At 24.1% G+C, this 19766-nt stretch overlaps 1 protein-coding gene across 1 annotated transcript; it reads right to left on the bottom strand.

Annotated features, from left to right (window-relative positions):
* Positions 1-4452: 4452 nt before the first annotated feature.
* On the bottom strand, positions 4453-5242 carry LOC129618621 (uncharacterized). Its single transcript, XM_055533469.1, has one exon. It carries the CDS (start codon positions 4973-4975, stop codon positions 4679-4681), a length of 297 nt encoding a protein of 98 aa, XP_055389444.1. The 5' UTR covers positions 4976-5242; the 3' UTR covers positions 4453-4678.
* Positions 5243-19766: the final 14524 nt, after the last annotated feature.

The raw sequence follows: 19766 nt of genomic DNA, 5'->3' as shown, positions 1-19766 counted from the left end.
AAATCAATATATTTGGTAAATATTGTTACCTATAAAAATTCTACACAAGATGTACTTCTAAAAGTATTAATAATTTAATTTTCTTTGATGCATTTTTTTGATTTAAAGAAAATATTGAATTATTTGTTAGTTCAGATTTTTTTTAGTTCAATTTGATCAGTATTACTTGTTAGTTCAATTTGATTACGGATAAGAATAAGTAAGACCTTATATTATTAGAAGAGTATTTAAAAGGATAGCCTCTTCTATATCGTTATTGATTGTTGTTTCACTATTATGTTATTTCCATTATAGAATTAAAAATATCATATTTCGTTAAATTTCTAAAAAGTCTTACTTAGCAGAGTGTGGTTTACTAAAACACAGCTATTATACGAATTCATTTTTTAAAATATTGCTTTAAATTTTAAAAAATTTTTGTTAAATATATACAAATCGCGTCAATTTAATACTGAACTTAGGATTTAATTTTCATAATCATAAGATTGACTTACTTTCTTTGCTGTTGTAATACCGTCGGGAAAGTTTATTGTACTTAAAGAAAACTTTTGCTACTTACCTTTATTTTCAAGTTTTGCAATTTGTGTTATTTTTAGTGGCATGACCTTTTCTCTAGTTCATAAACCATTTTAAAATGTGTCTACACCTAAATAAGTTGGAATATATTTAAGGCAAAGTTTTTACATTACTATACCAATTAAGGAGGACAAACATAGATTTAAATAAAATTTTAATGTAATTCGAGCTTTTAATGCTTTATAATCCAAGTTAACTCCTTAGATAAGTGAAGAAAAACTAAATTGCATGCGCAAGATATTGAAAATTGATTTTCAAATAAATTGTTACTGAATTTGTAAATTGATTTTTATTGTTCCTGAATACAAAACTTGTTCAATTTAATGATTCCTTTCTCCAAAAAAAAGATGAAATAACCATATTTAGAAATATTTTATCATTAAAAACTACATAAATAATTTTTATTAATGAATATCCAGTATGTAATAACAAAATCATATTGTTACAGTAGCAAAAAAGAAGAAGTTCATCTTCTCACTTTATACAATACTCTTTTTGTTTACTCGGCTATGTCATCATAATAAAAAATGAAAACGAGAGTTTAATCCTGTGATCACGTAATTTGGATTCATACAAAGTAGCAATACAGAAATTAAAAAATGTTTACAATTTAAGTTGTTGTCACAATATGGAAAGCAAAAATTAAAAATTTTATTGTTATTTCTATATATGTGCATAAATAATTTTTACATTTATACATTCACATACTCCATATATAGATTTAGATAAACGATATACGTGAATTTATGTTTATACTTATATGTATAGTCATTTAAAATCCAAAATGTACAATATTATTTTATAAATATTTTATTGTACATCGTTTTTCTTTTTTTCTTTTTTAATAACTTAATTAAAAAACTTGCATGCCATCAACAAGTTACAACTTTTTAATTGTAAACGGTATATAGTATAGTGCAAAATACGGTAAAGAAATAAAATTTTACTTTCACTAACAAAATACTCTATAGTCTCTATACAATACAGTATGTGCATGTTATACGCGCACTATGTTACGATTTTACTATAAAAAAAATGTTAGTTTTAACCCTTTATTTATTAAGGACGCTAATTAGATTTTAACAAGTGAGATATTTATGGTTTTTTACTTATGCTTATGACTGTGAACAGCAACGGAAAAAATATTTCCATTGTTAATGCAGAACAACAGCAGAACGAAAACTTTTCTGTATTTTGCATTAAGTGTCACACACATGGCAAAACAGATGATGTAATAAAAAACTACTAGCGATAAAATAGGAATTTAGGCTAAAATAGGAAATACTCGTATTTGTATTCCATATGAATTTTGAAAATTCGCCGTAAAAAATCGCTCTTGTTCGGTTTTCAACTCAATGTGGGATTTATTGTGTTTTAAGTTTTTTGATACCATGTAGCATGTATACAAGTCTTATAACTAGTCTCATTTAAATTTTGTATTTAATTGATTTGAGCTTGAATATCGTAATTACCATATTTAAGCTGAAATATTCATTTACAATTACAATTTATTGCTGATATTTCCTTTGCTTCTATAATTTATTGTTAGTAATGCTGTTCAGTGTGTTTTATAAGTTAAATTATTATGTTTATAATACAGTAACGGTATTACGACAAATGTTTTTCTATTCACAATCATAAAATTTCTTCAACAATATCCATTAAAATTTTTCCAGTACAGAAAGGGGTTAAATGAAATTTTTTTAATTTATAAATGGAAATTATACTTTCGGTTGCAGTTATTATGTATTAAGAATATTATTATTTATTGCATATTTATTAAAAATTCATTTCCTTATTGTATATATGTACTACATTATATCGTGAATAAAACTACTAAACAGTTATACAGTTTGTATATTTTTAATTGGTTTTATATATTAGCTGTTATTGGTATTTATTATGTTATTTTTGACCTATACGGTAGAAAAATATAATTATAGCTATATATACTCGCATATAACAGTGTAATAATAATGAATAGACAAAAAGATATATTTTGGGGTTCGGGGGAATTTTGCTGCTTTTTTAATTTGAAAATTTGAATTCAAATTCATTTTACGTGATTTAAATTTTAAAATTTATTTTTAAATTTCATTTTTGGTAGACTGGGAATTTGGTTTTTTTTTCTTCTATTTTTCATTTATTTTATAATAGATTATGTTGAATTAATTAAAATTCTTATAATGTATTAACATTAAAATTTTAATAAACTAATTTGTATTTTTTTTTTCTTTTTCGATTTTTGGAAATTAAAATATTAATATAATTTGGTAGTATAAGTGGAAAACATGTGAAACTTTGCGTTTATGAGAGCATTGTTTGTCAGATTTTTTTGCATTAATGTCATCCAAGTTCTTATATGGATTAACTGGTATTACAATTGAAGCATTACCATTCATATCATTGTGTATCTGAGGGTTAATAATTCCTGTATATAATTCCTATAAATTGATTTTAATTGATAATTACTTTAAGGATTGTTATACGTTATTAACTCGAATACTTGGATTAATTAACAAAGTATGTGTATGTAATTCAATCCCGTTATATGTATATATTTTATTGCTGTTTCTTTGGGATCATGCCCAATGTCCGGCCAATTTATTGAGGTAAGTTTTATACTATGTACATTAATATTATATAACAACTAATTAATGAATGAAATATTTTTTGAAAATATTTAAATTTTAAAATTTAAAATTTAATTTATAATTTGAATATTTCGAAATTATATATGCAGCTATGTAGAAATAAATATATATTATATATTGAGTTAATAATCAGAATACAATATATTTTAATTCACATTATCCCTAATATATTGATAATATACTAGTACCAATAGCTATATAACATTAAAATTTGTTATATAATTTATGCTAATTCTTATAATAATGCAAAGATATTAATTAAAGAACCGTCTTAATTAAAAAAATAAGGCTTAAAATTAAACAAACCACGACAGAATTAAAAAAACTCTAATTTTTATTACTAATTCATCTGTATGTTCTTGACTCTTCTTCAATTAAAATAAATACAAGTTATAAGTATTTTTTATAATTTAACCCATAATTATTTACTATATACTAGTATATAATATGAATCATAATAATTAAAGGGTATTACCATTGTTTAATTGTCTTCTGTATATAGCACTATAATTTTATATGCACAATGATATTACTCAAAATTATTACTCCTTTGTTACATTGCTCAGTAAATTGGTATATTCCTTAAATATCACATGAACAATATGCGAATACAAATGAAGTAACGCAAAACTAGAGCAATGAGCAAAAAAATGAGCAAACCCATGAGCTTAAAATAAATATTTGAAAAATTTAAAATCTTCTGTGTAAGAATTTATGTGAAGTGTCAGAAAACTAAATAATTAAATTTTAATAAATTAAATTTTTGTATAGTAAAATTATATACTCGTATAAAAAACTAATGAAGTAACATTAAAAGTATCAATTAAATGTGCTATTCGGAAGATGTCTGCTAAATGATGCCTGTTATATATAATGCCTGTTATAAAATCATGACATATTTCACGTTTCCGACGACAATTTATTATAATAATAATATCGTGTAATAAGCTATAATAACGTGTAATACTAATATCGTAAAATTTTTTCTGTGTATGTATTGAAACTTTTGTTTAAATAAGTTGCCTATATAAATGCTCGGAAATGAAAGATTTTTCTCTTAATTTAAAAATGAAGTCACAATGAATTGATCAATATTGCCAGCACACAGTTTTGTTTTTTTTTTTCATAAACACTATAGCTCTCTTCTAAATTTCCGATATATTGCCAATTTTTTATAGTAAATATTCGATTTTAAACTACTTTATGATTTTTTTTTTCCACATCTGCTTTAATCTTCTCTTCTCTTTTTTTACATAAATTTTATATAAAAAAAAAATTTACATTTATATACATTATATAATTACATTATATACAGTATATTTTAATTAACTTACATTTTAAAATAAAAACAAAATAAAAAAAAAATTAAATTAAAAAAAAAACAAAATAATAAAAAAGGATTCAAAATTTTTTTTTTAATTTTTCACATTTTTTTTTAAATTTTGATTTTAATTTCTTCCAATTTGATCAATTTGTGATTGTAAATTATTAATAACTTCTTCCGGTACTTGATCACCTAATATTTGAAATAAATTAATTCTTTGATTTCCGGGAATTTGTTCATATGCACCCAATTCGATACCTTCTTGTACTTGTTGTATTTGTGCATCTTTTGGTATTAAAAATGTTTGTTGTGCTTGTCTTATTGCTTCATTTGTATATGCGGCACCTTCACGTTGTGGCATTGCTAAACAATAGCTAATTGTAATAATTATTGTTATAAAAAATGTTATTATAGATTTCATATTTGTTTTAATATTTTTGCTTTTGATTTTATTATTTAATATCGTAAATTAATATCGTAAAATTATTATTTTATTTGTTTTTGTTTTGTAGTTCAATTTTTAATTGATTATTTAAATTTTAATTTTCTATTGGCCACAATTTTAATTAATCTGTTATACACTTTTACGATATTGTTATATAATATATTCAATTACAATTTTATTTAAATTTTTTTTTTTTCGTTTTTTTTTTATAATTTTATATTTTTATTTAAATTTTATATTTATGGTAACAACACGATGACTTCTTTTAACTGAATGTTATAAATTTTTAATTTAAACCATTACTTATATATTTTCCCCACTGTATGTTGGCTACCATATAATGGGTAGTAAAATGAAAAGGTATAATAAAAACAAAAAAAAGAGAATCAAAAACAAAAATCAAAATGTAACCAACTTTGACACAAGAGTATCACCTCTTCACTATAATAATTTTTTTAGGTTTTTTTTTTGTTTCGAATTTTTATTTCTTTCTTAGCGGTGCAATAATTTAGTTTTCTTCTTTTGACCTCATTGTATACAATAAGGAAGGTGATATGATGGCACCAAATTTCGGATGTCGAATTTTTGAGGGAAATGTATACATCTCAGTGGACATCGCAGTGGAAAATTTTTAGAGAGATGTTTCTTGTTCATTTTTAGAGAATCTGTGCAGATCAGTATCCCAAGTTCGACTGAACCGATTTTCACCAAAATTTATATTTGAGCTTACTTTGAAGATGAAACGGTTTGATCAACTAATTGCAATATTTCAGGTCTCGAGAACTGGGTCTTTATTATGACCTTTTTAAAGAAATAATCAACGAATTTTCATGAACTTTCATATATAAGCTTTGTCCGATAGTATCTGACTTTTATAAAAAATCAGGTTTAAACAATTGGCGCATTTTCTAAGGCGGAAATTTGCATTTTTGCGTATATATGGAAAAATAATTTAGTGATTTACTTGAAATTTAATATTTGAGTTCTGTTTGCTACTAGAAGTAATTGACGAACTTTTCAGAGTAAATTCGGATAGTGTAAAGACGTAATCTCTACTAAGAGCCATATTTACGTTTTTCTAGGTATATTTCTATAGACATAAAAAAACTAACTAGCGGCTTTAGTTATTTGGGAGGAGTATTTCAAGTTTATTTTCATAATCTTGTGCAATATTGCCTCTAAACAAGAAAATACGCCTTGCGATCGTTTATGTGCTGGCCACATCAAATTTTTTTCCGTCTTCGTATTCCGTTCATATTTACAAAGAAAATAAATTTGTAATAAAAAAAAAAAATTAAAAAAATCTGCATCAGGTTTTTGTTTTTATTTTCTTTTTTCTTGTTTTTTTTTTTTATTATAACAATAAATTTTCATACGATTTTCAATTTTCAAATTTATTGTTAATAATAATCGTAAGTATTTGTTAAAACCACCTTCAATTCATTGTAAATTCAATTGTGAATTTTTATGTTTATAGACGTGCATTGTATATGGAAGTATGTAGTTATGTATAAAGTTTTATTAAATGATTGTAAATTATAATTTTTCAATAAAATAATAACAGGTATTATAATTTTTATACATACATGTAATGTAAATGTTCATCTTTTGTATTCACTTTATATTTGGTATAAAGATTTTCATCTTTCACTTTGTAGCGCCTTTTAATTATTATTGCATGTATCTGCATTAAATTTGTTTAAATTGCACCGGTTAATGTAAACTAATTTAAAAAATTTTAGATACAAACCAATTTAAAAGTGAAATAATTTGCAATTAAGTGGTAGGAAATATGTGGTTTTCATCATTGCCTACATCACCTTCATATCTATAGATTCTTCACAAATTACATTATAGTAGCCTTTAACCCGCAACATCTCATGTGGAAGTGAGCCGTCGTTTTGTATTCGCACAACAGATGCTGTACCGTTTCTTCTTCCAGTTAAAGACGGCAGACCCCGCTTCCTGTTTCACCTATCATTATCCCATTCCCAGATTCTGAGTAAGTATAAGTTTTATGGAGTGAATCGATTATTAGAAAATGTAGGAAATTTTTCTAGTAGTCGAATCTTGTCGGCTTCTTACAGTCGTTCAGAGCGTACAGGAGTATTTTATATCCACCATTTTTAAATTTTAATATTTAATAAACTAAAATGTTGCCAGATTTCCTTGAGTCCTGGCCTTACACATAATATGTTCTTTTTGGTACATTCACTAAAATTCTCATTTGAAAAACCAGCTATACATTCGTCTCTGTTATCAAAACAAAAAAAAAAGAGTACCAGTAAGTTATGACGAATCCAAAAATGAAGATACAAATTTTATAAAATTTTCGAGGAACACTTAATATTTTCTTGTAGGGGTGCGAATATTTCTGAAATACACTATTATTTTATAGTTATACTTTTGAACTGTATATAATATTTTTATTATAAAATTTTTATATTTTATATTTAAAAAAATATTTTAATGAATGGGCAATCCATATTTCATATTTTGCATTCGTTTTTTAAATGTTATACATAAAATTTTATGTATTATGTTATAAATACAGTTTTAAGTGGAAAACTTAATTCAGAATCAAACAATTCTGTTATATAAAAGTTTCAAGTAAACTGAAGTATTATATTTGTCTTAAGAAGAATAAAGCTACGCATAACATAAATAAATTCAAATTCGAATTCATTTATGAAAAAATTTGTTCCTAAATTTATTTTTTTCCTTTTCCATTTCTAGGAGAAGCATAGGACTAGTGCATGATATCATAAACTCATGCCCTAGTTTCATTACGTCATAAAGTTTAAACTAGATAGCAGACTAGCTTTCTGTATAGTTCCTAAATTAATTTTAACAAATTGATGTTTATTATGTCCAAACTTTGATTTTGCCACTTGTCATCAATTATATCAAAATATTTTCGGCCATTATTATAAAGCCACTGAAAAATACATTCAATTTTTTGAAAATTTTAATTACAAATTACGACGTAATAGGTAATATGCATACGACATATATAGAAACGACTGCAGCGCCATAACGCAATGATTATGATATAAGATTTAATTCATTTATTTTTGTAATACTTACAAAATGAGATTGCCCTTAAAGACCAGACCATAAGCAAGCAAATATCATAACACTTTTTTTTTTTATTTTGTGCTATTTTAATTTTTTGTCATATCAACTCTTTCTTTTCATCTTAAAATATTTCTGTCATTGGTGATGTTAATTTTATTATTGTTGTTATTTTTATTATTATTATGAAAATTATTAAAGAAAAAAAAATATCGAATTTCATTTATTGACTTTCCCTAATTCCCCACATATGATTTTGACGTGATAACAACGTGTTTTATTTAAAATTTTTTTTTTGGTTTTTGTATTTGACTCCTGAATTTTTTATTTATTTTTTTTTTTTTAATGAGAAAATGAAAAACAAAACACGCAATGATTTTAAATTTTTTTTTTGTTTTTTTATTGATTGAGGTTTTTACTTGTTGCATATACTTGAAAAGTGAGAATTGTGATTTAAAGGGAAATTGGATTAAAAGTGATGATTAAACCAGATGGCAATTTTAATGGTACCCTGATAACTGTTGGAAACCTACATATTATAAACCTTTAATTAAAATGTGCATCAGTTGTTTTTAATTTTCTATTTTAGTGTATAAGTAAACAATATCGAAGATAATGTTATACAGTATGTAGATGTGTTGCATATATTGAATTAATGTTATACAAGCATATGTTGGATCTAATAACAAAGATGATTTCATGTTGTGAGGTAGAAATTTGTCGGATTATTAAGCAAGAAATTTGATTGTGATGCAATTAATTATAAAACTGTTATATAAATTTTAGAATATTTTAAGATTTATAAGGCAAGTATTTAAATTAGAATGAAAATATATTAAGGAATTGAATTGTTAAAGCTCAATATTTTCTATTTTTATATAACGAGATCTAGAGTAATTTTCATATGTATTTGTAATGAAAATGAGCACAAACAACTAATTAATGAAATAGAAAATATTGTTTTTGAAATAAGAAAAAGCAGAACTTGTTTAATAAAAATTTTATGCTATAAACCTTATATTTGAACCTTATAACCTTAATTTAAATTTAATTGCAATTTAAATTGTAATCTATACCCTTATGTTTTCCTTTATATTTGACCTTTTGGCCTTTTTATATGTACATATAAAATCTCAATATTTTTTAAATAATTTGATCCTACATTGCAGTCTTCGAATGTCTTGATAATTGAAGTTAAAGAGAAAATATTCAACTTTATGTTGACCTATAGTTGAAGAAAAAGTGTTGTTTACATTTAATTTTCAAAATAATAGTGTTAGTGTTCGGAAAATATAAAAAAATTCAATACAATTGCGTTAAAATAATTAAATAAATTCTTTATTCCCAAATTCTTACACTTAAAGCTCTTCTCTTTAATTTTTATTTCTCCAGTTATAGATCTTAGATTTAGAGTTATAGTTTAGAACAAGTAACATAATCAGTATAGTTCTATTCTTACTTCCCTTGGGAATATAGGACTTCCGCTTGATATTTCCATCAGGTTCTTGATCTGTTGGCTTCTTTCTTAACTTAATCCCATGCCAAACATGTGCTTTCTAGTTTCGGTCTTACAAATTTACGCCAAGTATTTCTGGGGCGACCAGTCTTTCTTGATCCTTGTGGATTCCACTCTAAACTCATTCGGGAAATGTTACTTATAGATTTCCTTAGGGTTTTTTCCATTCACCTATACTTTTTTCTTTGTATTTGCTTGTCGATAATTTTCTCGTCTGTTATTATCCCGAGCTTCGACGAAATCGTTTTCGGCCAGAATATTTCGCATATCTTTCTGTGGCCTCTGTTGATGAGTATAATCAAAAGAATTTACCGTTCCCAATTATAGCCGAGTATATAGGTTTAAAACTGATTTTAAATTTTTATATAAGATGCTTGTATAGTTATTGTGCCTTTTCTATTTCATTACTATACTAGATCATAGTTCTAACTAATTTGATGCATACTATATATTTAAACAGAATTATGATAGAAAAAATATAGAATTAAGTTCAATAAAGCCTACTAAAATTTCAAGAGTTTTTAACACAAAAAATGCCCAGTACGTACATACATTGTAATTTTTTTTACATGTACATAGTAAAACTAAAATATTCACAAATATTATAAGTGCTTTTATTTCCAAAAAAAAAAAAATCAGTTCAAATTCGAGGTTAAGTTAAAAATTTTTTCCGTTATAATGCTGTTGTTTATAATATCGAAAATAATGGGTTATTAAGTAGGAATTTACAAATTTATTAAATTTTCAATTTGGAAATTATTGCTTACTTTTAAGCGATTATCTCTTACTTTTAAAATTGCGGTAATACCGGCATTAATACATTATTCAGCTTATAAGTTTTAGTTGCTGAATTAAGTATTAATACCGTAACAAAAATAAATTTGAAGAGTCATAGGGATTCTACGTACTACGGAGCCGAGTTTGGGCTATTGCGAATTTTTTCACGGGCCATTGCCCGATAGGACATCATCTACGTAGGTTGGAGCAATCGGGCTCTGCCCAGTGCAGATTTTGCGGGGAGAGTGATGAAACTGCCGTGCACATCATTTGAGACTGCCAGGTACTGGCTGTTCGGCGACGAAATTGTTTTCGACTGGGCTTTTTAAGCGTTTAGGAACTGCTGTCCCTTAGGGATGTCTCCGATTTCATACTTGGAACGGGGATATTGTAAGTGAGGGAAATGTTAAGCATTATGCTACGATTTTCGAAGACGTGTCTTTTGTAGTACAGAACATGCTACATTTCAAGCATGCGTTACATTTGAAGTATGAGCTACATTTTTTTTTTATTAAGCATGCTCCATTTGAAAATTTTGTAATTTTGATTTTATAATTTCGGAATTTTAAAATTTTTTACAAGTACTGAACTGTGAACCTCGTTTATAGTGACACTTGCTTGTACTCAACCTAATTTGTGACTCTTTAATAAAAATATCAAGTAAAATCAATACAAGATCAATTTTAAGTAGGATTTCAAGTAAATAATATGAAAATTTTTAACTTGAAGAAAGACTCACAAAAAAACAACACAATAATAAAAAAAAAATTTTGTAAAAAAGCGGTCTTCATTCAAGTTCAATGAAATCAAAGTTAAGTGTTTTTTCGCGATTGTTTTGTTTTTTTTTACAATAATTTTATTTTGTCGTGCCTTTTTTCTTGTCCAATTTCTATTTTGTATTTATAAAGTATTAATTGAAATTCAGGAGTTTATTTATGGGTAAATCATTTTATCAGAGAGCTCATTCAATATTGGCAATGAACTTAAAAAAAATTTAATCAAAAAAAAATTTTAAAAATTGAAAGAAGAAAATTTTTGTAAATGGCAATTGTTTTCAAATTATTTTTTTTTTGTATTTTATTATAAATTCAATGAAAGTTTTATTATTGGTGATTATTTTTTGCTAAGCTTTCGAAAATGTACATTGAAATTTTGGAAAATGTTAAGTTTTATTGCTTTTTGGTTTGGTTTGTATTTGTAGAGCTATAAGATAAAATCTAAAAATGGAAAATATTGAAAATGATATCAAGAGATTTTTCAATTGTTTTTGAATGCCATCATTTTGTTATTGTAAAAGAATATTGTTTTTTCGGTATTATAACAGAAAATTTTATTAAAATATTAAAGTTTTCGATTCAACAAAATTTAAATAGAAAATTTGTTAAGTCGCATTAATTGGAAATGAGTTATAAGAATATTAGAAATTGTTATCATCTAACGTAGGTAGATCGGAAGGTAAAGAATAACTGTATCTAAAACTCAGGCCTAGTTTTTTAGGAGAAAGAGAATGATCCTACATCTTGTCAGGCTTGTTATTTAAAATTTTACAATGTTGAGAGACGGGTGTGGATGGACTCGTTAAGAGTATTTCGTACTTACAATCGCGTCTGGATAAAAATTTTTGTTAAATGCGCATTATAGATTTTTTTAATAAAAAAATGCGACGGTATTATTAAAATATTGTTTCCTTCCTTATGGGTATAAACACTTCTTAAGATCACCTTAAGGAAATCAACGCTCTCAAAGAAGAAGAAAATTTTGCTTTGCAGAACTGTTTTCCAGAATATGATGCTTTACAACCCAGAGGTCTGAGATATGTACGCTAAAACACACTAGAAATGGGTACAAATCAATCAAAAGAAAATTTTGAGGTTATTATTGAATATTAACCATTCCTTTTTTTTCAACAGTAAGGTTGTATAAAAAAGTAAATAACAAAAATGAAATACATTAAAACTTTAATTACAAATAGATAAGAACTTGTTTGTTAATAAAATAGTAGTAATTCAGTAAATCCTTTAATAAGGATTAGGTATTATTAAAAAATTATATAAACATTAAACCTACCCAAATTTTATCCCCTTCTTTTTTATTACACTTCGTTTGTATTTAAAATAGCCTTTTATACAATTAAACTATTGGAGACGAAGTGGTTTCAATTGAAACATGGTCAATGAGTAAAAAATACAATTCTTTATATATGTTAGCAAAATATTCTTAACCCTCTATCACGTCTATAACTGACTAGCAAAACAAGCGTGCCACTGTAACTAAAAAGTAAATGATAGAAATGAGATTTATAAGTATGAAGAATAAATTCACCATGCGATTATCATTTACTCCTTAATAATTATAGTTAGCATAAATACTGAATGTAAATGAACCGGAAAATCTCTTTAAAAAAATTTAGTACCTTAAGTAGTAATACAAATGAATCAAAGGCAAGATATCGAATCTTTTGAACAATTTGAAACAAATTATTTTTACAGCATGTTTTTGTCACAACAGTAAAGACCCAAGCATATTATGTGTGTACCATCTCAGCACTTTAATCCATAGTGGAGCTCAGATAAAAAAAAAACCATTATATATAACTCATAAGAATTAATTACCGATTTTAGGCATTTGAAATTTTAGATCAATTTCAGTGACTGTTTTACATTGAGGGTTTTCGTTTATTCAGTTCTAGAATAGTTCTAACTTGTAGCACGCTCGAAAATTTACGCTACATACACTAAAAATATAGATCGTTCGGAAATTACTGGCTGCAATAAAGTGCGTTTAAAATTTCAATCTTTAATAAAGAAATGTCAGAAATGTAGCGCGGACTTTTACTTTAAATTTTGTCGCTGCCTTATGAAATTTCTTTCTTTTTTTTCAAATTTAAAATTCAAAAAAATTTTAAATTTTTAAAATGGCAGATTCAGATATTGAAGGATTATTAAAGTAAGTTTTCTTTAAGTCTTCAAATCTTGTTAAAATTTCCATATTTTGCAGTGGGCGAAAAGTATTGCGGTACTATTTCATAAACAATGTCATTTCTGTTATTTTCGAACGACTGATTATTTAGAAGTTTCGGAATTTGTAGACTGCGTAAACTAAAAAAACTCAGAGCGAAGTTTTTGCGTACTGTTTAACGCCGCGGCTTAGATATTTTAGTTCTAATGTAGAACTTTCAGTGCAGCGTGCATAAATGAAAACTCCCATTTAAATGTTAAAATGTTCTTTCTGTGGAAATACTTAATCTAGCTCACCAATCCATTCTTCTGCAATACGTCTATATTTTTGAGATTTTTTCCGCAAAACCCAGACAAATATTTCCAATAGGAGTTTTAGTCAAAAATTTCGTATTTCACTAATTATTAAAATTTATTGTACGTAAATTATTATTATTAATTTTTTTTACTATGAATTAATTTTAATTAAAATTCCATGAATTTTCACACAATATAATAATTATGATCGTATTATTTTATAATAATAAGGAAACTATAAATAATATTACCTAACTGAAATTTAATAATTTGATGGAAAATTGATATTATTTTCTTTTCAAATTTAATATGACGTATTTACAAATATAACAGTTAACTATAGATATACTAATATCGTAAATAATGATTTCTTAATAAAAAGAAAACAAAAAACAATACTCAAAAGAAAAAATCAATACAAAAGACTTAAGAGAGAAACCTTTTGAATTTTTAAAATTAATTTATTGAATTTAAATACGATCATCTTTCTACACTATTATAACATTGTATATATATATATATATATATATGAGTTTTTATTAAATTTTTATTTTATTATATAAATAAGCTGATGATTAATGTTTGTAAATTTAAAATTATAAATAGTTATAATTTAATTATCATATTAAAATTGATTGAAAACTTTTATTTTGTATTAGTAGTCAATCAGTGGCGTTGCTTACATAACAATTAAAGAAAATATGATTTATTTTATTAAGGGGTATTAAGGCAGGGTTTGAACATAAAAATGTTGTTTAAAAGCAATACATGTTTTGCAGGCCACCAAGCTAAAATAATTTTCTGAATTATTCCAAAGTAAGAAAATGAATGTAATAAAAAATTCTTAATGTTTTTAATTCCGTAAATTGCATTTTTCTAGTAAACCATCCCATTTAATTTGAACTTAAAATATTTAAATAAAATATAGTGTGGTAATCACCAGAATTTAAAATATTATCCAATTTCCTTCACATTCAAATAATTTGCAACACTTCTTGCGATTATCATACAAATTATGGAAATTATTTTTGATTTATTCTGTTAGTTTGGTATTTAGATATATACTTGATATTGGCGGTCTATTTACTCAGGACTTTCACAAAAAAATCATTTTTTAATCAAATCAAACGAAAATCATGAACAACTTTTGATATTGCTGATCCATGATTTTTCAATTTATCACTTATTTACAATAAATTCTTAAAAAAATTAATTATAATCTAATTATTATTTAATATAATAATTACTATTAATTATTGCATACTATTAGTACATGATCTGGATTTTATTCGGCAGCATTAAAATCTTCCAGTTTTCAGTGTTATTGATTGACAACAATAGAGTGATGAATGGAATTTCGTCTCAATTATAGGATTATAGGCTTAAGGTGTATGTATTTTTCAAATTATAAATTATTTTTCGCCTCTGCTTTTGTTTTAGTTTTTTACAAATTTTATCTAATTCTTAATTGATTATTCAAATTGAAGAGCTACCGTTATTAATTGAATTGGTGGGTCAATAATTTTTTTTTTTTCTGTATACTTTTTTTTCTAAAAAAATTTATGCGAATTTGAATGAAAAATATTTGAAACATACAAGAAAAAAAAATAAGCTCTGCCTTGTGTTTTCATGTTAAATAAAAGTTTCTTTTCATTATGCTGTCGGCGAGTTTTTTTTGCCTATTATAAATTTTAAATTTATGTCTAAATTTGCCAATTAAAATAAACAGAAGCTTTATATTATAAATTAGGCTTTCTCTAAAAAATTTTTGTATTTTGAAAGTGAATTTGTTTATTTTTAGCATTTTTCCAAAAATTTTTAGAAAAAAGTGCTTATTAGTTTCACTCTGTCCGTCCGTTCGTCCGTTTGTCCGTCTGTCAGTCCGTCCGTCCGTCTGTTCGTGTGTCTGTTTACAAAACTTCTACACCCTTGAAGATAGAAAGCTGAAATTTTGTACGTAAATAGATCTTTACTAGAAACTTATTTCCGTAGAACAAAATTATTACTTATCTCCCCCACTCTAGAAGTTATATCCCCCCAAAACCCTAAAAATGACATTTTTTAACTGTTTAGTGCAGTGAAACCATAAGCATTTTGGAAATTTTTCAAACGTAGAAAGGCAGTGGTTTGCTTCCCCTGGCGCGGTATACTATAGTTAAACTTTAGAAAAACAAAATTGCCGTTCAAATTTACCGTTATATAAAGTCGGTTGTTTTCAAATTTTTGATGTCGTTTTTCTTCTAGACCCCAGCCTGTAGAAGCCTGAAATTTTAGGGGCTTTTAGACACTAATAAAGGCTTCATTTTGTTAGAATTTTTTTCCATCTCCACCCCCTCTCAAGTTATCGCCTCTTGAAATTTGTAAAACTTGAATTTTTGACACCTTATATTTCCGAAATCGGAAATATATTTCAAATTTCTATAAATTTCTATAAACGCAAAAAGCTAACGGTAAATTTCATTACTTTAAAAAATATAATTATTTTTCTTAACTCACACAATTAACCCTTAAAATCGAGCATTATGTGAACCCCACTTTATATTAATTTTTGCTCTATTTCAAAGACTGCATAAATAGTTCATCCTAAATATATGCAATCCTAGAAATAGTTTCGTATATGAATGAAAATAATTTTAATAGTGTGGTAGATATACGTAGACTGTATTAGCAGAATTTTCACTTGCTGAAGGAAAAAGTGCTACAATACAAACCATTGGTTTGGCCCAACTTTATTTTTTTTGGTGATTAATTTGATTAGTTGTTATCATTATATTTTTTTAAGCTATTAATTTAATTTTTTGTTTCTATATTGTATGGTAAGGAGTACAAAATATGCGATTTCATTTTAAATTTTTGCATTTCAATAAATTTTTTTATAAATTATTTAATTTAATTGTTGGTTAAATACAAGGATGTATTTAGAATTTATTTTTATTGAATAAGAATCCGGATATTGAATTTTAATAAAGTTTTTTTTCTTTTCGGTTTCTAATGTTGTGGCAAGGCCTATTACAATTTTATTTTAGTTCTTATAAATGGAGTTTATTTGTAAAAGTCAAGAATCACTTATAGTCAGCATATTTGGTCGTTATTTGTACTCTCTTAATGATCTATTCATTTCTGGTTTAATTGCTTCTACTTATTTTTAAATTATTCACTTTTTAAATAATTCAATACTATTTGTGCAGTAGGTCATAAACAACTTATATCATAGGCACCATGTGCTTTAGATATTGCAGGCATAACTTTTCTCGGCTATTTCCATATAATATGTACACAAAGAATTTTATATATCGAGCATTGAATTAGGGTAGCATTTTATATAGGGTTAGGGGATTGGAGGAGAAATAGAATAGAATTATTTAATATAAAATAATTACATATTTTATAATTTCTGAAATTTTGAATTATGAAAAAGTTTAGTTTACTCTTTCCATAGCATCAAGAGTTTTAATAAAATTTCTAATAACGTTCTTGAAGATATTCCATTAAAATTGTAATTTTCTATAAAGAAAGTAATTATGATGTATGAATTGGATGAAAAATTATTGTATTTAAAAATTTTTCTATACCGAAATATAAGAATGTTGCATTTTTGTTGTATTTTTTTTTTAAATTGAAAAACAGAGCAAATAACACACTGTATTCGTCTGTAATTAAATTTATAACACAAAGTACATGTGATATTGAATATACATACAATATTTTTGCTACAATTCCCTATGAGTATGTAATTTTACTCCCTATAATATTTGAGCTCTAACGCAAAAAGTTATCAGCTTAATTAAAATTTTTTAACAAAATATTCATTGCAATGCTCTTACAATTAATAGCAAATACCGAAAATTTTTTTTGAAATATCGAATTCTAATATTGATCGAAATTTGTTAGGCATTAAAAATTTATTTTTTGCCAAATTGTGTATTAGAATATTTTCTAATTTACAAAATTTAATATTTCCAATTGAATTGAAATGCAAATATTAAATTAAAAAAGCAAATTTTTCATATTTTACTCTCGAATTTTAAATTTTTTTTTCTACTTTTAAAACTAAAATAATTCATTACTTTAACATTGCATACCTCTTGCTAATATGTTGCAATAAAATTAATATTTTTAGAATTTAACAAATTTATTTGATTAAAAAAATAGTCAATATTTCAAGGTTTTTGTTTTTGTAAGTTTTTTTTTTTTTTTAATTATTTTTATTTAATATCAATAAATAAATTACATTTTTTGTTGTTCAATTATTCTTTTCCTTTTCTTTTTTTTGTTTGTTTCAATTAATTATAATTAATTCTGGTCTTCAATATAATTTTTAAAAGTAGATAATAATTCTAATAAAAAAAAAAAAGAAATTATTTTTTTTTTCTTCTAATTTACTTGAATTTTGAAAACAAGGACAAAAAAATTATAAAGAGAAAATAATTATTAATTAATTCTAAAAATTATTTTATTTAATTTCTTCAATTTTTTTTTTTTTATTTTAAATTATTAATTAAATTGTATAATTAAAACAGAAATTAATTGTTTATTTAAATAGTAAAAGTAAAATTAATTTTATGTAATTAATATTTTATTATCGTTATTATAGTAAAATTATTTTATTTAAGTAATTAAAATTTGCAAATTCATGTATGTAATGCAATATGTTTTTCCATACACATTTTAAAAATTTCAGAATATTTAGAATAAAAATTTCATATTTGTTGCAGTAGATTTTGAAACAAATTTAAGTCTTGTTCGGCTATTTATTAATAATTTAGAAAAAAAGGTAAATTATTGAGTAATTTACTACTTGGAAATAAATAGTATTAATATATAGTTGAGTAATTTATTAAAAACATTTTAAATTTTATATAAAAGTCGATCCAAATTTTATTAAAAACAATTGATTTTAAATGTAAAAAACCTGATCTTGAAGATGAATTTAATTTTCTCTCTTAAATATTTTTACTTATCCATTTTTAATATATTTTTATATATTTTTTTTAATTTAATTCAATAAATATTTCATTGTCCTTTTATTTAATGACTTGAAATATTTATTAAAATTTTAATATAAATTTACACAAAACCTACTGAATTCAAAAAAGAAAAGACTAAAAAATTTACACTATACATTTGAGAAAGTTTCTTTTACAACAGAATTAATGTTAATATAAATTTATATTAAATTAATTATGATTTTAAGATATAAAAACAATAAAATAAGTGAAATTATTAAATAAAATTTTATGATATTAAATTATTAGAAATTTTGTAATAAATTACTAACAGCATCATTTAAAATTTTCAGATAGAATGTAAGACCTTGGCTCTACTACACCAATCATTTTTACTTTTATATTTAATTTTATTTTTCAATGTTTTAAAACAGCATTTCTTCATTAATTACTATAATCCATTACGGTTTTCTTATTAAATCTTAGCGCAAAGCAGGCTGTTTACTTTATTTTTTAATTAATTAATTGATTATGAATGAAAAGTGATTGATGCAAATATTAGGGCTCTGTGATAATTAAAATTTTATTTTACATAAAATTAATTTTAAATATATTTTAATGTATGTATTTATGTATGTAATATCGCATATCATGTAGTAATATAAATTTAAATTATACTATTTTTATTGTTAATAAATTTTCTATAAATTTATGAATTTTTTTTTTTTGTCTAGTTTTTTTTTATTTTTTAATAATAATAAATTTGATTTTTTTTTTGTTGCTTAAAATTAAAAAAAAAAAAAAAAAAGTCTTGTGGCACGACTTAATCATATTTTAATATAAGAATTTGTTTTTTTTTTTTATAATATTTATTTATATATATATTTTGTTATTTTTATTAAATATTTTTTTATAATTTTAAAATTTATTTTAATGTATTTTTTTTTATTATAATGAAATTATATTATTAATAACTAATAATAATGTAATTGAAAAATAAAAAATCAAATGAATTTATTTAAGATTTTTTTAATTGTACACTTGTTACTTGTACACTCTGTAATCTGATTCGAGATGTTTTGAAAGATTTTTTTAAATATAAAAATTAAATGTAAAACCTTTAAGAATTTAAATAAATTTTTAATAATTTAAAACTTTATTTGTACAATAAAGATTTAAGATTTAAGATTCTACTTTTC

This window comes from Condylostylus longicornis, unplaced genomic scaffold (assembly GCF_029603195.1).
Source record: "Condylostylus longicornis isolate FDR11 unplaced genomic scaffold, ASM2960319v2 ptg000009l, whole genome shotgun sequence".
In the NCBI taxonomy this organism is placed as follows: Eukaryota; Metazoa; Arthropoda; class Insecta; order Diptera; family Dolichopodidae; genus Condylostylus; species Condylostylus longicornis.
This window is presented reverse-complemented; position numbering and strand designations above follow the sequence as displayed.

Coding starts and splice junctions, on each gene's coding strand:
- LOC129618621 (XM_055533469.1), bottom strand. CDS start 4,975: ATGAAATCTATAATAACATTTTTTATAACAATAATTATTACAATTAGC.